Genomic DNA, 21,114 nt, shown 5'->3' with positions numbered 1-21,114 from the left:
GTACTGACCCTCTGACAGTGCGGCACTCCCTCAGTACTGACCCTCTGACAGTGCGGCACTCCCTCAGTACTGACCCTCTGACAGTGCAGCACTCCCTCAGTACTGACCCTCTGACAGTGCGGCACTCCCTCAGTACTGACCCTCTGACAGTGCGGGGCTCCCTCAGTACTGACCCTCTGACAGTGCGGCACTCCCTCAGTACTGACCCTCTGACAGTGCGGGGCTCCCTCAGTACTGACCCTCCCACAGTGCGGCACTCCCTCAGTACTGACCCTCCCACAGTGCGGTGCTCCCTCAGTACTGACCCTCCGACAGTGCGGCGCTCCCTCAGTACTGACCCTCCGACAGTGCAGCACTCCCTCAGTACTGACCGTCCGACAGTGCAGCACTCCCTCAGTACTGACCCTCCGACAGTGCGGAGCTCCCTCAGTACTGATCCACTGACAGTGCGGAGCTCCCTCAGTACTGACCCTCCGACAGTGCGGGGCTCCCTCAGTACTGACCCTCTGACAGTGCAGCGCTCCCTCAGTACTGATCCACTGACAGTGCAGCACTCCCTCAGTACTGACCCTCTGACAGTGCGGCACTCCCTCAGTACTGACCCTCTGACAGTGCGGCACTCCCTCAGTACTGACCCTCCCACAGTGCGGCACTCCCTCAGTACTGACCCTCTGACAGTGCGGCACTCCCTCAGTACTGACCCTCCCACAGTGCGGCACTCCCTCAGTACTGACCCTCTGACAGTGCGGCACTCCCTCAGTACTGACCCTCTGACAGTGCGGCACTCCCTCAGTACTGACCCTCTGACAGTGCGGCACTCCCTCAGTACTGACCCTCTGACAGTGCGGCACTCCCTCAGTACTGGTGTTTCCCCCTCTAACTCTGAATGATACGAGTGGCCTGGGACTCACTGCTGGGTGAGATGGCGGCGTTCTGTAGTTCCCTCTCCTTCCGATCTAACTCTGCCGCTTTCTTCTCCAGCTCTTCCTGTTGCCTCAGCAGGTCAGCTGTGAGAACTGTCGCAGGCTTCTGTGAAATTCAAACCAAACCTTTAAACGCTGTGGACTCATCCCGCACATTTCCTCTCCTCGTAATGGCACAAAGCAACATATCAACTGCAGGCCAGTAACATGAGGAGGAGGAGGACAGGTGGAGATAGGTTTGAAAGGATTCTGTTCAAACATGGAAGGGGAGGGGGTTTCAGACGGGCCATCCCAACCCACCAAACCTGCTCAAAGGAAGCAGAGGCAGGTCGACGGCGGAGAGGAAGGAGAGGAATCCGACAGGTCAGAGGTCACCTTTTCCCATTCGCGGAGGAGTCAATAAACGGGGGCACAGATTGGAAGTAGGAGGTAGAAGGGGAATAGGGCAGCCGGGAGGGGGGGGAACTCTTTTGCAACGGGAGGGTGCCGAGAGTATATGTAAAGACGGTGGATGACAGCTCTGCTGTGCCAGCACTGTGGGAGCCCAGGGGGAGATGGAGGACAATGGAACCGGGATCTTTGCAGGTAGTCTCCAAGCAGAGGGTCCCGGGGGGGCTGGGTCTCTGCAGGCAGGGGGTCCCAGGGGGGCTGGGTCTCTCCAGGCAGGGGGTCCCGGGAGGCTGGGTCTCTCCAGGCAGGGGGTCCCGGGGGGGCTGGGTCTCTGCAGGCAGGGGGTCCCGGGGGGGCTGGGTCTCTCCAGGCAGAGGGTCCCGGGGGGGCTGGGTCTCTGCAGGCAGGGGGTCCCGGGGGGGCTGGGTCTCTGCAGGCAGGGGGTCCCGGGGAGGCTGGGTCTCTCCAGGCAGGGGGTCCCGGGGGGGCTGGGTCTCTGCAGGCAGGGGGTCCCGGGGGGGCTGGGTCTCTCCAGGCAGAGGGTCCCGGGGGGGCTGGGTCTCTGCAGGCAGGGGGTCCCGGGAGGCTGGGTCTCTCCAGGCAGGGGGTCCCGGGAGGCTGGGCCTCTCCAGGCAGGGGATCCCGGGGGGGCTGGGCCTCTCCAGGCAGGGGGTCCCGGGGAGCTGGGCCTCTCCAGGCAGGGGGTCCCGGGTTTGGGGGGGGGGGGGTCTCTCCAGGCAGGGGGGTGAGGAGTGGGGACAGACCGGGGGGGGTGAGGAGTGGGGACAGACCGGGGGGGTAAGGAGTGGGGACAGACCGGGGGGGTGAGGAGTGGGGACAGACCTGTGTTCCGTATGTCCGCTGTTCATTTGTACTCCTTGGGTTTAAGGAGGCAGAAGGCAGTGTCGGCCGCTCCGGGGGCTGGGAGGGTGGCAATGGAGTCGTCATGATGGGTGCAGCCTGGTACACAGGAGGGGGCTGAAAAACAGGGAAAATAACAGTCAGTGCACAGACAATCTCATTTTGTTTTATAAATTTAGAGTACCCAATTCATTTTTCTCCAATTAAGGGGCAATTTAGTGTGTTCAATCCACCTACCCTGTACAGCTTTGGGTTGTGGACCCTCTGACAGTGCAGCGCTCCCTCAGTACTGACCCTCTGACAGTGCGCCGCTCCCTCAGTACTGACCCTCTGACAGTGCGGCACTCCCTCAGTACTGACCCTCCCACAGTGCGGCACTCCCTCAGTACTGACCCTCTGACAGTGCGGCGCTCCCTCAGTACTGACCCTCCCACAGTGCGGCACTCCCTCAGTACTGACCCTCTGACAGTGCGGCGCTCCCTCAGTACTGACCCTCCCACAGTGCGGCACTCCCTCAGTACTGATCCTCCCACAGTGCAGCGCTCCCTCAGTACTGACCCTCTGACAGTGCGGCGCTCCCTCAGTACTGACCCTCTGACAGTGCGGCACTCCCTCAGTACTGACCCTCTGACAGTGCGGCACTCCCTCAGTACTGACACTCTTGACAGTGCGTCACACCCTCAGTACTGACCCTCTGACAGTGGGGCACTCCCTCAGTACTGACCCTCTGACAGTGCGGCGCTCCCTCAGCACTGATCCTCTGACAGTGCGGCACTCCCTCAGTACTGACCCTCTGACAGTGCGGCGCTCCCTCAGTACTGACCCTCTGACAGTGCGGCGCTCCCTCAGCACTGATTCTCTGACAGTGCAGCACTCCCTCAGTACTGACCCTCTGACAGTGCGGCACTCCCTCAGTACTGACCCTCTGACAGTGCGGCGCTCCCTCAGTACTGACCCTCTGACAGTGCGGCGCTCCCTCAGTACTGACCCTCCCACAGTGCGGCGCTCTCTCAGTACTGACACTCTGACAGTGCGGCACTCCCTCAGTACTGACCCTCCCACAGTGCGGCACTCCCTCAGTACTGACCCTCCCACAGTGCGGCACTCCCTCAGTACTGACCCTCCCACAGTGCGGAGCTCCCTCAGTACTGACCCTCTGACAGTGCGGCGCTCCCTCAGTACTGACCCTCCCACAGTGCGGCACTCCCTCAGTACTGACCCTCCCACAGTGCGGAGCTCCATCAGTACTGACCCTCTGACAGTGCGGCACTCCCTCAGTACTGACCCTCCCACAGCGCGGCACTCCCTCAGTACTGACCCTCTGACAGTGCAGCATTCCCTCAGTACTGACCCTCTGACAGTGCAGCACACCCTCAGTACTGACCCTCTGACAGTGCGGCACTCCCTCAGTAATGACCCTCTGACAGTGCGGCACTCCCTCAGTACTGACCCTCTGACAGTGCGGCACTCCCTCAGTACTGACCCTCTGACAGTGCGGCACTCCCTCAGTACTGACCCTCTGACAGTGCAGCACTCCCTCAGTACTGACCCTCTGACAGTGCGGCACTCCCTCAGTACTGACCCTCTGACAGTGCGGAGCTCCCTCAGTACTGACCCTCTGACAGTGCGGCACTCCCTCAGTACTGACCCTCTGACAGTGCGGCACTCCCTCAGTACTGACCCTCTGACAGTGCGGCACTCCCTCAGTACTGACCCTCTGACAGTGCGGCACTCCCTCAGTACTGACCCTCCCACAGTGCGGCACTCCCTCAGTACTGACCCTCTGACAGTGCGGCACTCCCTCAGTACTGACCCTCTGACAGTGCAGCATTCCCTCAGTACTGACCCTCTGACAGTGCAGCATTCCCTCAGTATTGACCCTCTGACAGTGCAGCACACCCTCAGTACTGACCCTCTGACAGTGCGGCACTCCCTCAGTAATGACCCTCTGACAGTGCGGCACTCCCTCAGTACTGACCCTCTGACAGTGCGGCACTCCCTCAGTACTGACCCTCTGACAGTGCGGCACTCCCTCAGTACTGACCCTCTGACAGTGCAGCACTCCCTCAGTACTGACCCTCTGACAGTGCGGCACTCCCTCAGTACTGACCCTCTGACAGTGCGGAGCTCCCTCAGTACTGACCCTCTGACAGTGCGGCACTCCCTCAGTACTGACCCTCTGACAGTGCGGCACTCCCTCAGTACTGACCCTCTGACAGTGCGGAGCTCCCTCAGTACTGACCCTCTGACAGTGCAGCACTCCCTCAGTACTGACCCTCCCACAGTGCGGCCCTCCCTCAGTACTGACCCTCCCACATTCCGGCGCTCCCTCAGTACTGACCCTCCCACAGTGCGGCACTCCCTCAGTACTGACCCTCCCACAGTGCGGCACTCCCTCAGTACTGACCCTCTGACAGTGCGGAGCTCCCTCAGTACTGACCCTCTGACAGTGCAGCACTCCCTCAGTACTGACCCTCCCACAGTGCGGCCCTCCCTCAGTACTGACCCTCCCACAGTGCGGCGCTCCCTCAGTACTGACCCTCCCACAGTGCGGCACTCCCTCAGTACTGACCCTCTGACAGTGCGGCACTCCCTCAGTACTGACCCTCTGACAGTGCGGCACTCCCTCAGTACTGACCCTCCCACAGTGCGGCTCTCCCTCAGTACTGACCCTCTGACAGTGCGGCACTCCCTCAGTACTGACCCTCCCACAGTGCGACACTCCCTCAGTACTGACCCGCTGACAGTGCAGCACTCCCTCAGTACTGACCCTCTGACAGTGCGGCACTCCCTCAGTACTGACCCTCTGACAGTGCGGCGCTCCCTCAGTACTGACCCTCTGACAGTGCGGCACTCCCTCAGTACTGACCCTCCCACAGTGCAGCACTCCCTCAGTACTGACCCTCTGACAGTGCGGCGCTCCCTCAGTACTGACCCTCCCACAGTGCGGCAGTCCCTCAGTACTGACCCTCTGACAGTGCGGCGCTCCCTCAGTACTGACCCTCCCACAGTGCGGCACTCCCTCAGTACTGACCCTCTGACAGTGCGGCACTCCCTCAGTACTGACCCTCTGACAGTGCGTTGCTCCTTTCGTACTACACAAGTAGTGTCAGTTTAGATTATGTTCCCATGTCCCTGGGGGTAAAGGAACTGAGAAAACACAAGCTTTTCGGGGCATACGCAAGTCACAATTATCAGTCACCTGAAGTATCGAAATCCAGATTCCCTTCGATTGTTCTTTAGCTTTTTAACCTACATTTGCAAATGCCTCCAAGAGGCAGAGGACAAACTTTATCAGGCCACAGAAACATAGCGCCTTTAACCATATGGCAATCTGGGACAGGAGCCATACACATGCAGCTCTGTTCTCCACTGCCAGGGTCTGTGTGCACATTAACATACAGAGAGGGGATGGAGCGTGAGGAGAAGCCCCTGCAAGCCATCAGCTGTGCTCGGTTTAAACAGCAGATGGTGAGGCTGCTGTGCGCACAGATCGATGTAGCAGGGACCCCTCCCCTCCCCGTGCTGAATGAATAACTGCTACCCCCAGTTTTGGTCTCCTTCTCTGAGCACGGATGTTTTGGCCCTCGAGGGAGTCCAGCGAAGGTTTACCAGACTGATTCCAGAGATGGCGGGACTGTCATAGGAGGAGAGATTAACTTGGTTGGGATTGTTCTCGCTGGGGTTCAGAAGAAATAAAATGAAATGAAAATCACTTATTGTCACGAGTAGGCTTCAATGAAGTTATTGTGAAAAGCCCCTAGTCGCCACATTCCGGCGCCTGTCCGGGGAGGCTGGTACGGGAACCGAACCGTGCTGCTGGCCTGCTTGGTCTGCTTTCAAAGGCAGCGATTTAGCCCAGTGAGCTAAACCAGCCCCTGAGTAAGGGGGGGATCTCATAGAGACTTATAAAATTCTAACAGGACTAGACAGGGTAGATGCAGGGAAGATGTTACCAATGATGGGTGTGTCCAGAACCAGGGGTCACAGCCTGAGGATTCAGGGTAAACCATTTCGGACAGAGATAAGGAGACATTTCTTCACACAGAGCAGCGAGCCTGTGGGATTCATTACCACAGGAAGCAGTTGATGCTAAAACTTTGAATATATTCAAGAGGCGGCTGGATATCGCACTTGGGGAGAATGGGATCAAAGGCTATGGGGAGAAAGCAGGATTAGGCTATTGAGTTGGATGATCAGCCGTGATGGTGATGAATGGCGGAGCAGGCTCGAAGGGCCAAAAGGCCTCCTCCTGACCCTATCTTCTATGTATCTATGTATCCAAGCCTAGCTCCTCATCGCCATCATGCTGCCCCTGCTTTCCATTCGCTAAATGGCAGCTCCGTCTTTGGGTCGCCTGTTCCAAGGAACTAGCAGGAGCCAATCAGAATGGCCTCTTCTCAACTGCGATGCCCCATCCGGTTAAATAGCCTGAATCCAAGCCTCAGCTGAGCTACCCCAGAGCCCAGCACCCGAGGAACTTGTCTGCTGGAGACGCAGAGATTTCTATTTTCTTCAAATTCAACAGTGGCTGTGCCCCCACAATGGCTGCACTCTCGTTCTGCGTCATTCATCGCGCAGCCCTCTCCCCACACCCCTGAGGACAGAGATGTCACTGCCTCTCACCACTAACTCGTCTCCAGTCACCGTACCAACAGCCAAAAAGCTTGAAGGTACCCTTCATGTTAATCACTCAAAATAAACAAATACTACTTCAATCACAAATCCAACCAAGGTGTTGCAAGTATATGTATAAATAACAGATACCCGGGAGTGAGTTACAGACTGGAATCCAATCGAGGGGCTCAGGGTGGTTTATATATAGAATAACAGATACCCGGGAGTGAGTTACAGACTGGAATCTAATCGAGGGGCTCAGGGTGGTTTATATATAGAATAACAGATACCCGGGAGTGAGTTACACTGGAATCTAATCGAGGGGTTTAGGGTGGTTTATATATAGAATAACAGATACCCGGGAGTGAGTTACAGACTGGAATCTAATCGAGGGGTTCGGGGTGGTTTATATATAGAATAACAGATACCCGGGAGTGAGTTACAGACTGGAATCTAATCGAGGGGTTCGGGATGGTTTATATATAGAATAACAGATACCCGGGAGTGAGTTACAGACTGGAATCTAATCAAGGGGTTCGGGATGGTTTATATATAGAATAACAGATACCCGGGAGTGAGTTACAGACTGGAATCCAATCGAGGGGTTCGGGGTGGTTTATATATAGAATAACAGATACCCGGGAGTGAGTTACAGACTGGAATCTAATCGAGGGGTTCGGGGTGGTTTATTTATAGAATAACAGATACCCGGGAGTGAGTTACAGACTGGAATCTAATCGAGCGGTTCGGGGTGGTTTATATATAGAATAACAGATACCCGGGAGTGAGTTACAGACTGAAATCTAATCGAGGGGTTCAGGGTGGTTTATATATAGAATAACAGATACCCGGGAGTGAGTTACAGACTGGAATCTAATCGAGGGGTTCGGGATGGTTTATATATAGAATAACAGATACCCGGGAGTGAGTTACAGACTGGAATCTAATCGAGGGGTTCAGGGTGGTTTATATATAGAATAACAGATACCCGGGAGTGAGTTACAGACTGGAATCTAATTGAGGGGTTCGGGGTGGTTTATATATAGAACAGATACCCGGGAGTGAGTCACAGACTGGAATCTAATCGAGGGGTTCGGGGTGGTTTATACATAGAATAACAGATACCCGGGAGTGAGTTACAGACTGGAATCTAATCGAGGGGTTCGGGGTGGTTTATATATAGAACAGATACCCGGGAGCGAGTTACAGACTGGAATCTAATCGAGGGTTTCGGGGTAGTTTATATATAGAATAACAGATACCCGGGAGTGAGTTACAGACTGGAATCTAATCGAGGGGTTCAGGGTGGTTTATATATAGAATAACAGATACCCGGGAGTGAGTTACAGACTGGAATCTAATCGAGGGGGTCAGCGTGGTTTATAGATAGAATAACAGATACCCAGGAGTGAGTTACAAACTGGAATCTAATCGAGGGGTTCGGGGTGGTTTATATATAGAATAACAGATACCCGGGAGTGAGTTACAGACTGGAATCTAATCGAGAGGATCGGGGTGGTTTATATATAGAATAACAGATACCCGGGAATGAGTTACAGACTGGAATCTAATCGAGGGGTTCGGGGTGGTTTATATATAGAATAACAGATACCGGGAGTGAGTTACAGACTGGAATCTAATCGAGGGGTTCGGGGTGGTTTATATATACAATAACAGATACCTGGGAGTGAGTTACAGACTGGAATCTAATCGAGGGGTTCGGGGTGGTTTATATATAGAATAACAGATACCCCGGGGGGTGAGTTACAGACTGGAATCTAATCGAGGGGCTCAGGGTGGTTTATATAGAGAACAACAGATACCCGGGAGTGAGTTACAGACTGGAATCTAATCAAGGGATCCAGGGTGGTTTATATATAAAATAACAGGGCAGCACGGTGGCCTAGTGGTTAGCACAACCGCCTCACGGCGCTGAGGTCCCAGGTTCGATCCCGGCTCTGGGTCACTGTCCGTGTGGAGTTTGCACATTCTCCCCGTGTCTGCGTGGGTTTCGCCCCCACAACCCAAAAATGTGCAGAGTAGGTGGATTGGCCACGCTAAATTGCCCCTTAATTGGAAAAAATAATTGGGTAATCTAAATTTATAAAAAAATATATAAAATAACAGATACCCGGGAGTGAGTTACAGACTGGAATCTAATCGAGGGGCTCAGGGTGGTTTATATATAGAATAACAGATACCCGGGACTGAGTTACAGACTGGAATCTAATCGAGGGGTTCGGGATGGTTTATATATGGAATAACAGATACCCGGAGTGAGTTACAGACTGGAATCTAATCGAGGGGTTCAGGGTGGTTTATATATAGAATAACAGATACCTGGGAGTGAGTTACAGACTGGAATCTAATCGAGGGGTTCAGGGTGGTTTATATATAGAATAACAGATACCCGGGAGTGACTTACAGACTGGAATCTAATCGAGGGGTTCGGGGTGGTTTATATATAGAAAAACAGATACCCGGGAATGAGTTACAGGCTGGAATCTAATCGAGGGGTTCGGGGTGGTTTATATATAGAACAGATACCCGGGAGTGAGTTACAGACTGGAATCTAATCGAGGGGTTCGGGGTGGTTTATATATAGAATAACAGATACCCGGGAGTGAGTTACAGACTGGAATCTAATCGAGGGGTTCGGGGTGGTTTATATATAGAAAAACAGATACCCGTGAGTGAGTTACAGACTGGAATCTAATCGAGGGGTTCGGGATGGTTTATATATAGAATAACAGATACCCGGAGTGAGTTACAGACTGGAATCTAATCGAGGGGTTACAGGAGGTTTATATATAGAATAACAGATACCCGGGAGTGAGTTACAGACTGGAATCTAATCGAGGGGTTCGGGGTGGTTTATATATAGAATAACAGATACCCGGGAGTGAGTTACAGACTGGAATCTAATCGAGGGGTTCAGGGTGGTTTATATATAGAACAGATACCCGGGAGTGAGTTACAGACTGGAATCTAATCGAGGGGTTCGGGGTGGTTTATATATAGAATAACAGATACCCGGGAGTGAGTTACAGACTGGAATCTAATCGAGGGGTTTGGAGCCAGTGTTGTTCCGGATTGGAATGAGGAGGCAGTGTCACAGGTACATAGCTATGGTTAGATAATATTGGGCCTTCCAGCCCCACCTACCCCTCTACCGCCTTCAAACGGGTTATAAGGCTGGTTCATGGCAGGCTGCTGATGCTCCATGCTGTGTTCCAGCACTGCTGGATCCTGCAAACAAACAAACATACAGTAGCCAGTTATCAGAGAAGAAGCAAAATATACTGCACCCAAAACCAGATGCCAATGTTCACACACCTTGCTGTACCCAGGGGTTGTTTAGCACAGGGCTACATCGATGGCTTTGAAAGCAGACCAAAGCAGGCCAGCAGCACGGTTCAACTCCCGTACCAGCATCCCCGGACAGGTGCCGGAATGTGGTGACTAGGGGCTTTTCACAGTAACTTCATTTGAAGCCTACTCGTGACAATAAGGGATTTTCATTTCATTTCATATAATGGTTACATTCCTGGATCCCATTCCCACCCCGTGCTGTACCTGTCCTGGGAGTGTTTGATGGGGACAGTGTAGAGGGAGCTTTACTCTATATCTAACCCCGTGCTGTACCTGTCCTGGGAACGTTTGATGGGGACAGTGTAGAGGGAGCTTTACTCTGTATCTAACCCCGTGCTGTACCTGTCCTGGGAGTGTTTGATGGGGACAGTGTAGAGGGAGCTTTACTCTATATCTAACCCCGTGCTGTACCTGTCCTGGGAACGTTTGATGGGGACAGTGTAGAGGGAGCTTTACTCTGTATCTAACCCCGTGCTGTACCTGTCCTGGGAGTGTTTGATGGGGACAGTGTAGAGGGAGCTTTACTCTGTATCTAACCCCGTGCTGTACCTGTCCTGGGAGTGTTTGATGGGGACAGTGTAGAGGGAGCTTTACTCTGTATCTAACCCCGTGCTGTACCTGTCCTGGGAGTGTTTGATGGGGACAGTGTAGAGGGAGCTTTACTCTGTATCTAACCCCGTGCTGTATCTGTCCTGGGAGTGTTTGATGGGGACAGTGTAGAGGGAGCTTTACTCTGTATCTAACCCCGTGCTGTACCTGTCCTGGGAGTGTTTGATGGGGACAGTGTAGAGGGAGCTTTTCTCTGTATCTAACCCCGTGCTGTACCTGTCCTGGGAGTGTTTGATGGGGGCAGTGTAGAGGGAGCTTTACTCTGTATCTAACCCCATGCTGTACCTGTCCTGGGAGTGTTTGATGGGGACAGTGTAGAGGGAGCTTTACTCTGTATCTAACCCCGTGTTGTACCTGTCCTGGGAGTGTTTGATGGGGACAGTGTAGAGGGAGCTTTACTCTGTATCTAACCCCGTGAGTACCTGTCCTGGGAGTGTTTGATGGGGACAGTGTAGAGGGAGCTTTACTCTGTATCTAACCCCGTGCTGTACCTGTCCTGGGAGTGTTTGATGGGGACAGGGTAGAGGGAGCTTTACTCTGTATCTCACCCCATGCTGTACCTGTCCTGGGAGTGTTTGATGGGGGACAGTGTAGAGGGAGCTTTATTCTGTATGTAACCCCGTGCTGTACCTCCCCTGTTGGTGTTTGTCACCACCAGCCATGGCTCTTTAACAGCTGCAGACTGCAAGGAATACCTCACCTCCGTACTGGTAACAATCTTTATTGTCACAAGTAAGCTTACATTAACACTGCAATGAAGTTACTGTGAAAGTCCCCTCGTCGCCACATTCCGGCGCCTGTTCGGGTACACAGAGCTCCCTCAGAGCAAATTCAGAATGTCCAATTCACCCAACAAACACGTCGTTCGGGACGTGTGGGAGTAAACCGGAGCACCCGGAGGAAACCCACGCAGACACGGGGGAAAATATGCAGACACCACACAGACAGTGACCCAAGCTGGGAATCGAACCCAGGACGCTGGTGCCGTTAAGCAACAGTGCTAACCATGGTGCTAACGTGCCGCCCATAGTGTTACCACACTATAGTGATACCACAGCCCCAAACCCAGCTCCGGAGGCCTGGAGATTCCATCGGCTTTCTTCCCATCCCCATTCCAGTCAAGGGGTGTCCAGGAAGTCTGAATCCTGTGAGAAATGAACAGAGATCGGTGACGCAGCGAGTATCTGGGAGTGAAAACCAGAGCAATGACTCATCCATCATTACACTCGGCCATGGAGAACATCTGATCAAGTTCCTCCCAGTCGGGGTGATATCAGCACTTTCATTTCCAACATCGACTGTCTGGAACATTTCAAACTGAAATTCATAGTCTGCAGTTAGAGAGTACGGAGCAGGTCGGGACAGTGGGGAAACAGCTGGTTTACACAAGGTCGCCATCCCTCATGACTCTTTGTTTATTTCATGGACGGAATTTAACTTTTCCCACTGTTCTGGAGATTTCTGAACACCAGTCCCTGCTAATTTCCGCATCTGGAATGCGTCACGGCGCCGAGGACCCGGGTTCGATCCCGGCCCTGGGTCACTGTCCGTGTGGAGTTTGCACATTCTCCCCGTGTCTGCGTGGGTTTCACCCCCACAACTCAAAGATGTGCAGGTTAGGCGGATTGGCCAGGCTAAATTGCTCCTTGGGGGAAAAAAATGAACTGGGTACTTGTTTAAATCTTGTTTAAAACAAACGTTCGCACCTGTAATAGCACAGGCCAACCCACTCTGTGCGCACACTCCGGGTCAGAGGGGAAATCAGCCAGGGTTCCTGCTCCTGATCACTGTCCAGTGATCCCTGGGTTAGAGAGAGAGGGGAAATCAGCCAGGGTTCCTGCTCCTGATCACTGTCCAGTGATCCCTGGGTTAGAGAGAGAGAGGGGAAATCAGCCAGGGTTCCTGCTCCTGATCACTGCCCAGTGTTCCCTGGGTTAGAGAGAGAGGGGAAATCAGCCAGGGTTCCTGCTCCTGATCACTGTCCAGTGATCCCTGGGTTAGAGAGAGAGAGGGGAAATCAGCCAGGGTTCCTGCTGCTGATCACTGTCCAGTGATCCCTGGGTTAGAGAGAGGGGAAATCAGCCAGGGTTCCTGCTCCTGATCACTGTCCAGTGATCCCTGGGTTAGAGAGAGAGAGGGGAAATCAGCCAGGGTTCCTGCTGCTGATCACTGTCCAGTGATCCCTGGGTTAGAGAGAGGGGAAATCAGCCAGGGTTCCTGCTCCTGATCACTGTCCAGTGATCCCTGGGTTAGAGAGAGAGAGAGAGGGGAAATCAGCCAGGGTTCCTGCTCATCACTGTCCAGTGATACCTGGGTTAGAGAGAGGGGAAATCAGCCAGGGTTCCTGCTCCTGATCACTGTCCAGTGATCCCTGGGTTAGAGAGAGGGGAAATCAGCCAGGGTTCCTGCTCCTGATCACTGTCCAGTGATCCCTGGGTTAGAGAGAGAGGGGAAATCAGCCAGGGTTCCTGCTCCTGATCACTGTCCAGTGATCCCTGGGTTAGAGAGAGAGAGAGGGGAAATCAGCCAGGGTTCCTGCTCCTGATCACTGCCTAGTGATCCCTGGGTTAGAGAGAGAGAAGGGAAATCAGCCAGGGTACCTGCTCCTCGTCACAGTGATCCCTGGGTTAGAGAGGGAGAGAGGGATAATCAGCCAGGGTTACTGCTCCTGATCGCTGGGTTAGAGGGGAAATCAGCCAGGGTTCCTGATCCTAATCACTGTCCAGTGATCCCTGGGTTAGTGAGAGAGGGGAAATCAGCCAGGGTTCCTGCTCCTGATCACTGTCCAGTGATCCCTGGGTTAGAGAAAGACGGGAAATCAGCCAGGGTTATTGCTCCTGATCACTGTCCAGTGATCCCTGGGTTAGAGAGAGAGAGGGGAAATCAGCCAGGGTTCCTGATCCTGATCACTGGCCAGTGATCCCTGGGTTAGTGAGAGGGGGGAAATCAGCCAGGGTTCCTGTTCCTGATCACTGTCTAGTGATCCCTGGGTTAGAGAGAGAGGGGAAATTAGCCAGGGTTCCTGCTCCTGATCACTGTCCTGTGATCCCTGGGTTAGAGAGAGAGGTGAAATCAGTCAGGGTTCCTGCTCCTGATCACTGTTCAGTGACTTTGATGTTTGCTTCAGTAACAAGCAGAACATTTGTCGATAATGACTGGGAATTGGGATCACAAGACAGGATGTTTCCCAGATATAAGCACTAACCCAAACAAACACTTTTAGCAAGGAACATGAAAACATCATGTACAATGTTCCACATCACTGACTACCCACACATCCCCGTGTACACTCTCCCCATCACTGACTCTACCCCACACATCCCCGTGTACACTCTCCCCATCACTGACTCTACCCCACACATCCCCGTGTACACTCTCCCCATCACTGACTCTACCCCACACATCCCCGTGTACACTCTCCCCATCACTGACTCTACCCCACACATCCCCGTGTACACTCTCCCCATCACTGACTACCCCACACATCCCCGTGTACACTCTCCCCATCACTGACTACCCCACACATCCCCGTGTACACTCTCCCCCATCACTGACTACCCCACACATCCCCGTGTACACTCTCCCCATCACTGACTACCCCACACATCCCCGTGTACACTCTCCCCATCACTGACTCTACCCCACACATCCCCGTGTACACTCTCCCCATCACTGACTCTACCCCACACATCCCCGTGTACACTCTCCCCATCGCTGACTCTACCCCACACATCCCCGTGTACACTCTCCCCATCGCTGACTCTACCCCACACATCCCCGTGTACACTCTCCCCGTCACTGACTCTACCCCACACATCCCCGTGTACACTCTCCCCGTCACTGACTACCCCACACATCCCCGTGTACACTCTCCCCGTCACTGACTCTACCCCACACATCCCCGTGTACACTCTCCCCGTCACTGACTCTACCCCACACATCCCCGTGTACACTCTCCCCCATCACTGACTCTACCCCACACATCCCCGTGTACACTCTCCCCATCACTGACTCTACCCCACACATCCCCGTGTACACTCTCCCCATCACTGACTACCCCACACATCCCCGTGTACACTCTGCCCATCACTGACTACCCCACACATCCCCGTGTACACTCTCCCCATCACTGACTCTACCCCACACATCCCCGTGTACACTCTCCCCATCACTGACTCTACCCCACACATCCCCGTGTACACTCTCCCCATCACTGACTCTACCCCACACATCCCCGTGTACACTCTCCCCATCACTGACTCTACCCCACACATCCCCGTGTACACTCTCCCCATCACTGACTACCCCACACATCCCCTCACCCGACCCTCAGGCCCTCCCTCCCCGCCCTCCCTCCCTCAGGCCCGCCCGCCCTCCCTCCCTCCGGCCCGCCCGCAGGCCCTCCCTCCCTCCCTCCGGCCCGCCCTCAGGCCCTCCCTCCCTCCCTCCGGCCCGCCCTCAGGCCCTCCCTCCCTCCCTCCGGCCCGCCCTCAGGCCCTCCCTCCCTCCCTCCGGCCCGCTCTCAGGCCCTCCCTCCCTCCCTCCGGCCCGCCCTCAGGCCCTCCCTCCCTCCGGCCCGCCCTCAGGCCCTCCGGCCCGCCCTCAGGCCCGCCCTCAGGCCCTCCCTCCCTCCGGCCCGCCCTCAGGCCCTCCCTCCCTCCGGCCCGCCCTCAGGCCCTCCCTCGGGCCCGCCCGCCCTCCCTCGGGCCCGCCCGCCCTCCCTCGGGCCCGCCCGCCCTCCCTCCGGCCCTCCCGCCCTCCGGCCCTCCCGCCCTCAGGCCCTCCCGCCCTCAGGCCCTCCCGCCCTCAGGCCCTCCCGCCCTCAGGCCCTCCCGCCCTCAGGCCCTCCCTCCCTCAGGCCCTCCCTCCCTCAGGCCCTCCCTCCCTCAGGCCCTCAGACCCTCCCTCCCTCAGGCCCTCAGACCCTCCCTCCCTCAGGCCCTCAGACCCTCCCTCCCTCAGGCCCTCAGACCCTCCCTCCCTCAGACCCTCAGACCCTCCCTCCCTCAGACCCTCCCTCCCTCAGGCCCTCAGACCCTCCCTCCCTCAGGTTTTCGCCCCCTCCCTCCCTCCCGCCCTCCCTTCCTCCCTCCGGCCCTCCCTCCCTCAGGCCCTCCCTCCCTCAGGCCCTCCCTCCCTCAGGCCCTCCCTCCCTCAGGCCCTCCCTCCCTCAGGCCCTCCCTCCCTCAGGCCCTCCCTCCCTCAGGCCCTCCCTCCCTCAGGCCCTCAGGCCCTCCCTCCCTCAGGCCCTCAGGCCCTCCCTCCCTCAGGCCCTCCCTCCCTCAGGCCCTCAGACCCTCCCTCCCTCAGGCCCTCAGACCCTCCCTCCCTCAGGTTTTCGCCCCCTCCCTCCCTCCCGCCCTCAGGCCCTCCCTTCCTCCCGCCCTCAGGCCCTCCCTTCCTCCCTCCCTCAGGCTCTCCCTCAGTCCCTCAGGCTCTCCCTCCCTCCCTCAGGCCCTCCCTCCCTCCCTCCCTCAGGCCCTCCCTCCCTCAGTCCCTCAGGCCCTCCCTCCCTCAGGCCCTCAGGCCCTCTGACCCTCCCTCCCTCTGACCCTCCCTCCCTCAGGCCCTCCCTCCCTCAGGCTCTCTGACCCTCCCTCCCTCAGACCCTCTGACCCTCCCTCCCTCAGGCTCTCTGACCCTCCCTCCCTCAGGCTCTCTGACCCTCCCTCCCTCAGGCTCTCTGACCCTCCCTCCCTCAGGCTCTCTGACCCTCCCTCCCTCAGGCTCTCTGACCCTCCCTCCCTCAGGCTCTCTGACCCTCCCTCCCTCAGGCTCTCTGACCCTCCCTCCCTCAGGCTCTCTGACCCTCCCTCCCTCAGGCTCTCTGACCCTCCCTCCCTCAGGCTCTCTGACCCTCCCTCCCTCAGGCTCTCTGACCCTCCCTCCCTCAGGCTCTCTGACCCTCCCTCCCTCAGGCTCTCTGACCCTCCTCCCTCAGGCTCCCTGACCCTCCCTCCCTCAGGCTCTCTGACCCTCCCTCCCTCAGGCTCTCTGACCCTCCCTCCCTCAGGCTCTCTGACCCTCCCTCCCTCAGGCTCTCTGACCCTCCCTCCCTCAGGCCCTCTGACCCTCCCTCCCTCAGGCCCTCTGACCCTCCCTCCCTCAGGCCCTCTGACCCTCCCTCCCTCAGGCCCTCTGACCCTCCCTCCCTCAGGCCCTCTGACCCTCCCTCCCTCAGGCCCTCTGACCCTCCCTCCCTCAGGCCCTCCCTCCCTCAGGCCCTCTGACCCTCCCTCCCTCAGGCCCTCTGACCCTCCCTCCCTCAGGCCCTCTGACCCTCCCTCCCTCAGGCCCTCTGACCCTCCCTCCCTCAGGCCCTCTGACCCTCCCTCCCTCAGCCTCTCTGACCCTCCCTCCCTCAGGCTCTCTGACCCTCCCTCCCTCAGGCTCTCTGACCCTCCCTCCCTCAGGCTCTCTGACCCTCCCTCCCTCAGGCTCTCTGACCCTCCCTCCCTCAGGCTCTCTGACCCTCCCTCCCTCAGGCTCTCTGACCCTCCCTCCCTCAGGCTCTCTGACCCTCCCTCCCTCAGGCTCTCTGACCCTCCCTCCCTCAGGTTCTCTGACCCTCCCTCCCTCAGGCTCTCTGACCCTCCCTCCCTCAGGCTCTCTGACCCTCCCTCCCTCAGGCTCTCTGACCCTCCCTCCCTCAGGCTCTCTGACCCTCCCTCCCTCAGGCTCTCTGACCCTCCCTCCCTCAGGCCCTCGCCCCCTCCCTCAGGCCCTCGCCCCCCTCCCTCAGGCCCTCGCCCCCTCCCTCACTCAGGCTCTCTGACCCTCCCTCCCTCAGGCCCTCTGACCCTCCCTCCCTCAGGCTCTCTGACCCTCCCTCCCTCAGGCTCTCTGACCCTCCCTCCCTCAGGCTCTCTGACCCCCCCTCCCTCAGGCTCTCTGACCCTCCCTCCCTCAGGCCCTCGCCCCCTCCCTCAGGCCCTCGCCCCCTCCCTCAGGCCCTCGCCCCCTCCCTCACTCAGGCTCTCTGACCCTCCCTCCCTCAGGCCCTCTGACCCTCCCTCCCTCAGGCCCTCTGACCCTCCCTCCCTCAGGCTCTCTGACCCTCCCTCCCTCAGGCTCTCTGACCCTCCCTCCCTCAGGCTCTCTGACCCTCCCTCCCTCAGGATCTCTGACCCTCCCTCCCTCAGGCTCTCTGACCCCCCCTCCCTCAGGCTCTCTGACCCCCCCTCCCTCAGGCTCTCTGACCCCCCCTCCCTCAGGCTCTCTGACCCTCCCTCCCTCAGGCTCTCTGACCCTCCCTCAGGCTCTCTGACCCTCCCTCCCTCAGGCTCTCTGACCCTCCCTCCCTCAGGCTCTCTGACCCTCCCTCCCTCAGGCTCTCTGACCCTCCCTCCCTCAGGCTCTCTGACCCTCCCTCCCTCAGGCTCTCTGACCCTCCCTCCCTCAGGCTCTCTGACCCTCCCTCCCTCAGGCTCTCTGACCCTCCCTCCCTCAGGCTCTCTGACCCTCCCTCCCTCAGGCTCTCTGACCCTCCCTCCCTCAGGCTCTCTGACCCTCCCTCCCTCAGGCTCTCTGACCCTCCCTCCCTCAGGCTCTCTGACCCTCCCTCCCTCAGGCTCTCTGACCCTCCCTCCCTCAGGCTCTCTGACCCTCCCTCCCTCAGGCTCTCTGACCCTCCCTCCCTCAGGCTCTCTGACCCTCCCTCCCTCAGGCTCTCTGACCCTCCCTCCCTCAGGCTCTCTGACCCTCCCTCCCTCAGGCTCTCTGACCCTCCCTCCCTCAGGCCCTCTGACCCTCCCTCCCTCAGGCCCTCTGACCCTCCCTCCCTCAGGCCCTCTGACCCTCCCTCCCTCAGGCCCTCTGACCCTCCCTCCCTCAGGCCCTCTGACCCTCCCTCCCTCAGGCCCTCTGACCCTCCCTCCCTCAGGCCCTCTGGCCCTCCCTCCCTCAGGCCCTCTGACCCTCCCTCCCTCAGGCCCTCTGACCCTCCCTCCCTCAGGCCCTCTGACCCTCCCTCCCTCAGGCCCTCTGACCCTCCCTCCCTCAGGCCCTCTGACCCTCCCTCCCTCAGGCCCTCTGACCCTCCCTCCCTCAGGCCCTCTGACCCTCCCTCCCTCAGGCCCTCTGACCCTCCCTCCCTCAGGCCCTCGCCCTCAGGCCCTCTGACCCTCCCACCCTCAGGCCCTCTGACCCTCCCTCCCTCAGGCCCTCTGACCCTCCCTCCCTCAGGCCCTCTGACCCTCCCTCCCTCAGGCCCTCTGACCCACCCTCCCTCAGGCCCTCTGACCCTCCCTCCCTCAGGCTCTCTGACCCTCCCTCCCTCAGGCTCTCTGACCCTCCCTCCCTCAGGCTCTCTGACCCTCCCTCCCTCAGGCCCTCTGACCCTCCCTCCCTCAGGCCCTCTGACCCTCCCTCCCTCAGGCCCTCTGACCCTCCCTCCCTCAGGCCCTCCCCCCCTCCCTCCCTCAGGCCCTCTGACCCTCCCTCCCTCAGGCCCTCTGACCCTCCCTCCCTCAGGCCCTCTGACCCTCCCTCCCTCAGGCCCTCTGACCCTCCCTCCCTCAGGCCCTCTGACCCTCCCTCCCTCAGGCCCTCAGGCCCTCAGGCCCTCTGACCCTCCCTCCCTCAGGCTCTCTGACCCTCCCTCCCTCAGGCTCTCTGACCCTCCCTCCCTCAGGCTCTCTGACCCTCCCTCCCTCAGGCTCTCTGACCCTCCCTCCCTCAGGCTCTCTGACCCTCCCTCCCTCAGGCTCTCTGACCCTCCCTCCCTCAGGCTCTCTGACCCTCCCTCCCTCAGGCTCTCTGACCCTCCCTCAGGCCCTCTGACCCTCCCTCCCTCAGGCTCTCTGACCCTCCCTCCCTCAGGCTCTCTGACCCTCCCTCCCTCAGGCTCTCTGACCCTCCCTCCCTCAGGCTCTCTGACCCTCCCTCAGGCTCTCTGACCCTCCCTCAGGCTCTCTGACCCTCCCTCCCTCAGGCCCTCTGACCCTCCCTCCCTCAGGCCCTCTGACCCTCCCTCCCTCAGGCCCTCCGACCCTCCCTCCCTCAGGCCCTCCCTCCCTCAGGCCCTCCCTCCCTCAGGCCCTCGCCTCCTCCCTCCCTCAGGCCCTCGCCTCCTCCCTCAGGCCCTCTGACCCTCCCTCCCTTAGGCCCTCGCCCCCTCCCTCAGGCCCTCGCCCCCTCCCTCAGGCCCTCGCCCCCTCCCTCAGGCCCTCGCCCCCTCCCTCAGGCCCTCGCCCCCTCCCTCAGGCCCTCGCCCCCTCCCTCAGGCCCTCGCCCCCTCCCTCAGGCCCTCAGGCCCTCTGACCCTCCCTCCCTCAGGCCCTCTGACCCTCCCTCCCTCAGGCCCTCGCCTCCTCCCTCAGGCCCTCGCCCCCTCCCTCCCTCAGGCCCTCGCCCCCTCCCTCCCTCAGGCCCTCAGGCCCTCAGACCCGCCCTCAGACCCTCCCGGGTTTTTTTTACCTCGAACGGGTTGATATCGGCTCCGCGGTCGGGCTGGGCGGCCATGGCGGCGGCCGGGGGTCTTCGCTCCGGTCCGGGGCCGGGGGGGGGGTCTCGGGGTCCCGGTGTCGGTTGGAGCCGCCTTCACAACACCGAGAGGCTCGAGCTTCCGGCACCGACTCCGCCCTCCGGCGCCGACTCCTCCCACCGGGGCCGACTCCGCCCACCGGCACCGACTCCGCCCACCGGCATCGACTCCTCCCACCGGGGCCGACTCTCCCACCGGGGCCAACTCCACCCACCGGGGCCAACTCCACCCACCGGGGCCGACTCCGCCCACCGGCACCGACTCCGCCCACCGGCACCGGCTCCTCCCACCGGGGCCAACTCCACCCACCGGGGCCAACTCCACCCACCGGGGCCAACTCCACCCACCGGGGCCAGTTCCACCCACCGACTCCTCCCACCGGCACCGAGTCCTCCCACCGGCACTGACTCCTCCCACCGGCACTGACTCCTCCCACCGGCACCGAGTCCTCCCACCGGCACCGACTCCTCCCACCGGCACTGACTCCTCCCACCGGCACTGACTCCTCCCACCGGCACTGACTCCTCCCACAGGTACCGACTCCTCCCACCGGCACCGACTCCTCCCACCGGTACCGACTCCTCCTACCTGCGCCGACTCCTCCCACCGGCGCAGACTCCTCCCACCGGCACCGACTCCTCCCACCGGCACTGACTCCTCCCACCGGCACTGACTCCTCCCACCGGAATGACTCCTCCCTCCGGCACCGACTCCTCCCACCGGCACCGACTCCTCCCACCGGCACCGACTCTTCCCACCTGCACTGACTCCTCCCACCGGCATCGACTCCTCCCACCGGAATGACTCCTCCCACTGGCACCGACTCCTCCCACCGGCACCGACTCCTCCCACCGGCAC

At 58.9% G+C, this 21,114-nt stretch overlaps 1 protein-coding gene across 2 annotated transcripts in view; it reads right to left on the bottom strand.

Moving 5' to 3' along the window:
• Window positions 1-20,367, bottom strand: part of scamp3 (secretory carrier membrane protein 3) — a 32,014-nt gene extending 11,647 nt beyond the window's left edge. Inside the window, exons 1-4 of one of the 2 annotated variants that reach the window (XM_038787173.1) lie at window positions 20,190-20,367; window positions 9,957-10,040; window positions 2,157-2,291; window positions 912-1,029 (exon numbers count right to left, since the gene is read on the bottom strand). In XM_038787173.1, coding sequence (XP_038643101.1) covers window positions 912-1,029; window positions 2,157-2,291; window positions 9,957-10,040; window positions 20,190-20,234 — 382 coding nt within the window. In that variant the 5' untranslated portion in view covers window positions 20,235-20,367. Of the gene's footprint in view, window positions 1-911; window positions 1,030-2,156; window positions 2,292-9,956; window positions 10,041-12,478; window positions 12,537-20,189 lie in introns of those variants that run through there. The other variant, XM_038787174.1, reaches the window with a different exon arrangement.
• Between the last annotated feature and the right edge of the window lie 747 nt (window positions 20,368-21,114).

This window comes from Scyliorhinus canicula, chromosome 30, assembly GCF_902713615.1.
Source record: "Scyliorhinus canicula chromosome 30, sScyCan1.1, whole genome shotgun sequence".
In the NCBI taxonomy this organism is placed as follows: Eukaryota; Metazoa; Chordata; class Chondrichthyes; order Carcharhiniformes; family Scyliorhinidae; genus Scyliorhinus; species Scyliorhinus canicula.
The sequence above is the reverse complement of the archived record's forward strand: the minus strand, read 5'-3'. Positions and strand labels throughout refer to the sequence as shown.